At 45.2% G+C, this 8,359-nt stretch overlaps 1 protein-coding gene across 3 annotated transcripts; it reads right to left on the bottom strand.

The window, feature by feature from the left end:
- Nucleotides 1–1,277: 1,277 nt before the first annotated feature.
- Nucleotides 1,278–7,878, bottom strand: sall4 (spalt-like transcription factor 4). Of its 3 annotated transcripts, XM_086104875.1 has the most exons (5): nt 7,756–7,878; nt 3,683–6,094; nt 3,312–3,610; nt 2,552–3,029; nt 1,278–2,304 (listed from the first exon to the last, which is right to left on the bottom strand). In XM_086104875.1, exons 1-4 carry the CDS (start codon nt 7,820–7,822, stop codon nt 2,592–2,594), a joined length of 3,216 nt encoding a protein of 1,071 aa, XP_085961001.1. In that variant the 5' UTR covers nt 7,823–7,878; the 3' UTR covers nt 1,278–2,304; nt 2,552–2,591. The 3 variants fall into 3 exon arrangements, with proteins under 3 accessions (XP_085961001.1, XP_085960991.1, XP_085961009.1); XM_086104865.1 differs by having other exon boundaries at nt 1,278–3,029; XM_086104883.1 differs by having other exon boundaries at nt 1,278–3,029; nt 3,312–3,607.
- Between the last annotated feature and the right edge of the window lie 481 nt (nt 7,879–8,359).

Raw genomic sequence — 8,359 nt, 5'->3', positions numbered from 1 at the left:
AGGAAAACTTAGATTTGATCCTGCATGTATTATGAGGGTGTTGACCAAGGTTCTGGACAGGCACAGCAACAGGATTTTTTCCTCTCTAGGGGCTAAGGTGGGGCTTGATGGATATGTGGAGGGCCAAGAAAAAGATATATATTTTCCATGACTTCACTTACTTGAGAGGTTCTCTCATTTTGTTAAATAAAGCATAATACACACTAGCGGTGCTTGGTAGAGATGTGTATTCAATATCAGGCATAAATTTGCCTTGAGGTGGAGGTTTGGAATTTTACCGTCGAGTTGCGGTAATTGATTACATCTTAGAATATCGTTGTATCCTTTTTCGTGTGCACTGCTCAATGTGACAGAAATGCGCACTGTTTTGAATGTGGTAATTGATTACCGGTACATCCTGGTTTGTCTTTGTATCCTCCTCCGTGCACACTGCTCAATGTGACAGAAATGCAAAGTACTTTGAAGCTTGCGCAGTTGTGAGATGCACCTGGCGCTCCTTCAGGAGTTGGACCAGGCTCATTTTTTCAATCACCCTCTTCTTCTTTGCCCTCCTGGGAAGATTGGGAGATTTTTTTTTGAATTGCAAAGCAATCAGTTGCTGAGATTGACTCCAAGCTAACCATCTCTAACCTAAGGTGTGTTTGGAAATTAACTCTGACTTCTGTGCAATGCTCAACGAGTGGGTGTGGTGAGAGAGGTAGAGTGCGCTCCACACGTTAGTTTTTGAGCGCAACCAGCACTAGCGTCCCATGTCCTCAGATGAAGCGCCTAGATGCTACCGCCATTTTTGGTGCACTCTGAATAGCCGAACAACAAATTTGAGCAACATTCTAAATTTCCGAGCAGTCGCAATGAACCAGGATGGATGGAAATGATTTCCGAATGCACCTCTAATGCACAAATAACTCTAAGAATCACCCTGCCCCCTCACAAACACACACTGGGTACAGCTGCAGCACAAACATGGAAGCAGAAACTATAGTGGAACAAAATGGCTATTTATGAACTTTAAAAAAATGATGTTTTTAACAGGGGAGCTAGACAGATTTCTGATGGGGATGTCACCTCCCTTAGCCCCGGTGTTGCGCTGTGCATGGTTCTGGATATGTGCACACTTTATTTCATGAAACCCGGACTATGGATGTATGTGTGCCGATCTGTGTCAAAAATGCCACGGCTGATTTTTTTTTTCTTATTTGTGCCTGTGCACTCCTGCTTGAAGGCATGAGTGAATTCATGACAATGGTCTGAAAAAAAGTGAAGACTTTATTTTTCAAAACCAGCAAACAGTTGAAGGGGACATTTGGAGAAAACAAAACAATGTACACTGTAAACAAGCCACACTGGCTCAACATTGAATTGTAGAGACATCTTTGAAAAGCAGTTTTGACATGGTTCACTTACAAAAAAGGCACAACTTGGCAAATGCATAATTACTAAGGAATGTACAGCAGGGGCCTTCAAATGAACTCTGACCATTCTGACTTGTGTAAAGTGTCCTGTGATACATTCATTGGAGTTCAACACAGCAGATTTAGAGTAGAAAATAAAATATATGTACTCAAGAATGTATTGGGGGACAAATGTACAGTTAACTGAGAAAGGGAGGTGTGGAGAACCAAAATATAAATGAGGTAGAACTTATCCCCAAAATTCAAGCCTTGTGTACTATAAATAAATTAAAATGCTACAATTTGAAGACCATTCAATCCGAGCACTGGCAAACCTCTGGGACAAAAAATTGTAATCTTGCCCTTTGTCCCGCTAAGACAGCATGACAGTGAGACTGAGATGGAACAATAAATGTGACCGTATAAACCCTCAAATAAAGTGCAGGCTGGACAATATTCTGCATTTGGAGCACAGCCAACTAAATGTGACACTGCTTTACAAGAAAACACAAAGGCAGCAGAGAGAGTTCTGGGTGTAAATCGGATACACAAGCAATGCTACATGGTACGAATCATACTTCTACCAAAGCCTTTAAATTAACCCTCTGGTGCATTGAAAGACAACAGCAACGCACTCAATTCAAGTGAGGCACTTGGCAAGGAGAACCATTAGTCATTGTCATTACTTATGTTAGTCATTCAAAACTAACACAAATGCAACAGGCAGGACACTCGAGTAACCTGTCCAAACCCCCCTTTCAATGTGAAAAACTACACTACAAAAATGTCATAAAATCGATGGCACACAATAGGAGGGAAAGTAGTCATTTTGGACCAAAACGGTGGTTGAATATGCCAAAGTTATGAGCGCTTAGACACTGACCTTGCAAGTCAAACCTTTAAAGTCCAAATCCTTCAAAAAGTAGAGAAAACAAAACAGGTGGAATTAAGCAGAGTTTCAAGTAAAGTTCTACATTCAAACTTTTGGATAGACGGAAAAAAAAATAGTCACAGGAAAAAAAATACCCGTATATGTTCATATAAAATACAACTACAGTAGTTACATTACGCCAACTAAAAATCAATGCTAGAGAATCAATTGAATGAGTGATGTGACACGATTACCGGGAAAAGACCAATGCTGAATTCCATGATTGTACCTCATTTGTGAGAAGACATTCGGGGTGAGAGTTGAGGTGATTAGTTGACTGCAATTTTCCCCTCCTCCATGAAATGAGGAAACTGGGATTTTGGTACACTGTCAGAGCTGGTTTTCTCAATTTCAGCCATGGAGGCAGGCAAGCCAGAGTGGGATCCGTCCATCTTCATGAGGCCTCCGGTGGATCCAATCAGCGGGGCGCTGCCAGCAGGGCTCCCGGGGAGGGGGATGCCTCCCCCCTGAATGACAGAGATCTCGTTGGCCTTCATGGTCAGACCGCCACTAAAGGCCGTAGTGTACTGGTTCCACATTGAGGGGTCAAAGTTCATGGGAGGAGCAGCAAGTTCTTTGGGGGCTTGCAACATTTCTGGTAACATCTTTGGCTCGGAGCTCATTGCCATCAGAGCCATGGGATTATCCAGGGAGAGACGCTGACCACGTCTTGAAGAGTTGTTCCACATGTGGGTACCAATATGTACCTGAAGGAAAAATAAAACGCAGTAAAATGACACACCCATCCATAGACGGTGTGAATTTTGGATAACAACCTTGATCAATAAAAGCATGTTATATTCACTTAATACTCTTATTTCCTTCAGTGTTCTTTCTTTAAGACACATATCTTCAGCTCAAAGACTTTTTTTTCAATCTTCAGAGTTAAGAAAAACACCATGCTAAGTTTAATGACCGGAAATACTAAGTTGTCATCGGAGAGTGACGTTTGCCCTTTTGCAAGTCGGCAGTATAAACACCCAACATACCTTTAGATTTCCTTTGGTGGTGAACGCCCGGCCGCAGATGTTGCAGGCAAACGGCTTCTCCCCTGTGTGAGTGCGCTCATGAATCTGCAAGGCGCTGGCAGAAGAGAAGTTCTTCGCGCAGACGTTACAAACATGCTGTTTAGAGGACCGACGCGGTGCCGTGGAGACTGGCGAGGGTATGGCAGTCCCCGGGGGCATTTGAGATGTGAACAAACCATGGGTCCCCAACGGGTTCTCTTGAGGAATCTTCATCTCCAGACTTGAAGGGATCCTCATGAAAGGCATATTACTTGCAGCTGCTGATACAAAAAGGCAATGAGTTCCATTCAAAATGAAAACGACTGCAGTGCTTCCGAGATTGATTAACTCACCGTATTCTCCAGTTGTGAATGACACACTAGGTTCTTCTTTGATCGCTTTTGGGGTGAAGCTGCTTGAAGCTGTGAGGTCAAGGGCCCCACTTGATTCAGTTCCATCTCGAGTTGTCCCTTCAAGGTCCGGTTTGTACCCATTACGAACAAACTCTTCTGCAGCAGATTCCGGAGACTTGAGAGGAGAGGCAGAATGAAATGACAAGGCAGAATCAGAAATACCCGGGCTGCGGCCGTTCTGATATTCCTGCTCTCTGGGAGCAGACGGCGATTCTTTGGGTGTCCCCTCGCTCTCAGACGGGGTGCTACCCTGTCGTTTTAGTGCAAGAGCAGAGGTGAGATTCTTCAAGACATCAAGGCTGGAAAACATGGCGGGGCCAGCATGCTTCTGGTCGTCTGTGGCAGGTGGGAGAGAGTCGGAGTTCTCGCTTGACTTCTGAGAGCTCCCCTCAGGTTCTTGAGCCTCCATGTTTCCTTCAAATCCATTTAGGTCCACAGATTTTTCTTCCGGTGGAGAGGACTCGATTGCGTCATTTGCGTCAAAGTGGTTTTCTGGCACCGGGGTGTTGGGGATTTGGCCGCCCATGTGCATGCGAATGTGCTGCTGCAGCACCACGGCATTGGTAAACTTCTTCTGGCAGATGGGACAGGAGTGCTGCATTTTAAGAGGGGTGTTGGCCCTGTGCACCCCGTAATGGGCCTTCAGGTTGCCTTTGGTGGAGAAAGCTCGGCCACAGATCTTACATTTGTATGGCCTCTCCCCGGTGTGCGTACGGTAATGCATCTTCAGCGAGCTCTGGCAGCTAAGAATTCTGTGGCAGATGACGCATTCGTTGGGATCGTTTGTCTTCTTTTCCAATCCGTCCACCATCTGCTGAAGCTTTGCAGTTCCGGAGCTTTGCTCTCCAGACATGACATTACCATTCATGTGATGCAGTGTTCCCAGGAGCTCCTTTGCATCCTTCTGAGTGTGATCCATACCGGTCTCTTTGCCATAGACATTTGAGGAAACAGATGGGGAGCCGTCACTTGTGGATGGCGAGGGTCTCTGGGAAAAAGGGTCTCCACCACCGAAGCCATCGAATGTCTTGAATCCGGGGAGTGATGAAGAATGGAACCCTGCAGCAGCATGACCGAGTACCGGCTTAATTTCATTTGACTCTTCCATGGGCACCGACATGCCAAAGGGAATACCGCTGCTGGTGGGAATGTTGTCAAGGTGTTCGGGCACAGGATGAGGGTTCATGGTGATGTTGGGATACTTGTCTTTGTGCCTTTGAAAATGCACTTTGAGGTTCCCTTTGGTTGTGAAGCGGTTTCCGCAGATGTTGCATTTGAAGGGCCTCTCTCCGGTGTGCGAACGCAAGTGAATCTGCAGGGCGCTGTCATTGCCAAAGGTCTTTCCGCAGTACTTGCACTTGTGCTTGTACAACGAGTCTCCATTCTTTGACTCGACCGGAAGATTCAACAGTTTTCCCTTTGCTTTTTTCAAATCAATCCCTGCTTGGATACCACTGAAGGTGCCCGGGAAACCTACAACGCCTGGGGACTCTGGAAGCAGCGCTGGTAAACGGCCAGCCAGATCCGGAATGCCCTTTAAAATATCCATTTTAGAGGTCATTGCACTCATTCCCGCAGGCGCAGAGGTTGGGATGCTTGTGGGTAGAGACAGTTTACCTTGGTTCACTGCCTCCACTGACAGGTTTTGACTACCAGTCCTTTTTCCTATCAAAGCCGCTGCAGCAGACAGCTGCTGGGAGAGATGTGCGCCAAGGGCTTTCAGGGGGTCCATGGCTGCACCCACTGATGACCGGAGACCCTGCGGGGTCATCATGGCCACTTGGATTCTGATCTGTTCTGTGATCTGGATTTGCTGTAGCTGCTGCTGCTGGAGGCACACCAACTGTTCCAAGATCATGGGGATGACCTGTAGGGCGTCCTGCGATGACAGAGCTGTTGTGTTTGAAGTAGTTTGGGAGGCAGAAAGTTGAGCGTCAGTAGTCATAGCCTCAAAAGTGTTTGGATCTTGCATCTCGGGGGAAGGTTGGAAGTGAGTCTCGGGACTGGCAGGTACATCTTCTTGGTCCTCCATGTGCATGTTAGACTCATCCTCATTTTTTTCCATTTGGTCAGCATTGGCAGCAGCTATGGAATGGCTGCTGGACCGGCTATCGTCATGGTCACTGGTGGGGCCTTCAGGAGAACCTTGTGAATATTCCTCCGTCACCTCACTGCAGTCACCATCTCTCATAATGACCACTTGCTGGCTTTTGGTACAGTTCTTTTCATGCTCCAAAAATTCTGATTCATCAAAGAATTCCCCACAGCACTTTTTGCAGATTTGAGTCCGGTCCATTCTGAACCTTTTCACTTCTCCATCAGTCTCCTGCGCTGGATCATCTTGTAGAATGCCTGTTAGGGGTTGGAAGATATACGCCTTTAAATGACAGTTTTTCTAAACATATGACAATGTAGTAATCAACAAGTGGGTTTTTTTCTTTTTAAACATTCTGACAAATTCCTTTAAATCATAACATATGAACTATTTTCATATATTACTGGAACATTTTTCAAAAAGAACACTGATACAACACTGTAAAAGTGAGGTCCATCTGGGCCACTTTCCTCTGTTCAGGTCCCTTGAACAACTTTGAATTAACCTTTTGTCCACAAGGCCAGCAGGGGGCAACCAACTACTTTTAACACGAATCTCAACAATGTGCAAGCGCATAAGAAAGCATTGGTATTTAAAATAATTTATGGAGTTATCATATCAACACCGAGTACTTTAGAGGAGTGTAGTGGGACCATTGTCTGAAAAAAGTGTACCTTTATACTTTCAGGTAACTCATCTCACAAAAAAATTTTTTAAATCGAGACCAGCGTGAATTGCCAAATGTACATTTCAATTTGTCTCCATTTAACAACTGGATCTATTGTTAATGCTAATGCCTTGTGGACTGGAGACAGGGGGCCGACCACCTGTTTGCATTTGCTCAAAGAAACTGTTGGACTTGATAATTGCTCACCAGGAGGTACTGGAACGGTGTCACAACACACAAAGTGACACACACACACACACACTCACACACACACAGAGTGACACACACACACGTTGCATTACAATACTTATCCGAGGGGGAAACTGCCCACATTTGCGCACAAACGACTCAAGAACTCTCCTACCCCCCTTTGGCTGCAGTACCTAAACTGAGACGGCAGATAATCACTTATTCTGTTACAAACGCCGTTCTTGTACGTTTTGATTGATTACAACCGCACTACCACTGAATCCAATACAGCTTTTTCAAGTTTTTCATTCACAGAAAAGGGTGAACGCTCTTCTGTTGGAGAGAGAGAGAGAGAGAGAGAGAGAGAGAGAGAGAGAGAGAGAGAGAGAGAGAGAGAGAGAGCCCGGGCCCCCCACCCCCTTCCCACCCAACAGGCTCCACTAAAAGGGCCGCTGCTCCATCCCCCACCCCCCACATACGTACCAAAGGAAACAGTCATGCATTAAACTGGGGGATTTATTGCCTTTGGGTCAGCTTTCCCGGAGTCCCATTTCATACTTTTTTAATTATTGAGGGTGTAGTTACATTTGTTTCAGAGTTGTAACGTTTGTAAAAGAATGTGAATTTCGACTTGTTTTAAAAACTCGAGTTTTAATTGGGATGGGTAACATTAAATAAATCAAATTTAAATTGAAACGCGATTTAAGATTCAAGTGCACAGATTCGACACGACAAGGGGACAAAAATCAAACTACACAAGATGTATTAATAAAAAAGGGACTTGTTTTACGAAGGAACCGGTTTGTAAGTGTTTTTTTTATTTCATGTCCGGGGGGTTTTCATTCACACCACCCATTCGAAGAGGGGATATAAGGAAAACAATCAACAGGTATTTTGAATGAAATACGTTTTTGAGTGGTTTCAAGATACGTTCGATTTATATTTAGACCCACACCTGAGTAACCTTTGTCGAGTTTCGATTTGCGCCCCAAACCTCCGATCAGCGCCGTCAAACGTGTCCAAGGGGAACCATTAAAACAATTAATTCGAAGTAAAACTCACCGTTTTGTGCGGACCCGGGCTCGTCCGAGTTGATGTGCTGCGGTTTGGCTTGCTTGCGCCTCGACATGCTGCAACCATCTGGGCCAAAAAGAGTTCCGCACTATTATGCTCCTCTTCTTCTACAAATTCTTTTGGCCTTAAAAAAATGCTTGCCCCTCACCACCACGCTCCTACCTCCTCAAATGCGCATGTCAACGTAATTATTATTATCAATAATGCATTGCGAGTTATCGCTGTGCTCCGACAGCTGATTGGCCCCGGTCCAAGTTGTCGCACATTATTCAAATGAGCAAGCCCTCTACCTCATCGATGAAGGGGGCGGGAGAAGCCCTGCCAGTGGCCGGGCCTGCAGCACGGAGGCCGGCTTAATGACGCCCAGCTCATTGGCCGGCTCCGGCATCGAGGAAGTCAAATCCAAATACAGTAGTCCACGAAATTCCAAATAAAGCACCCCAATTCATTTCCCCGCTCACACAATGAAATCACCATAACATTAATTGTATGTTTTATTGCTCTGTAATGACAAAGGGAAGTAGGTGATCATTTAAAACTCAAAGGCCCTCGTTCAATTTTTAATAGATTATCTTGCTCTTCACACAGTTTT

This window comes from Hippocampus guttulatus, chromosome 1 (assembly GCF_054856545.1).
Source record: "Hippocampus guttulatus isolate MCC_2025c chromosome 1, RoL_Hgut_1.0, whole genome shotgun sequence".
Taxonomy (NCBI): Eukaryota; Metazoa; Chordata; class Actinopteri; order Syngnathiformes; family Syngnathidae; genus Hippocampus; species Hippocampus guttulatus.
The sequence above is the reverse complement of the archived record's forward strand: the minus strand, read 5'-3'. Positions and strand labels throughout refer to the sequence as shown.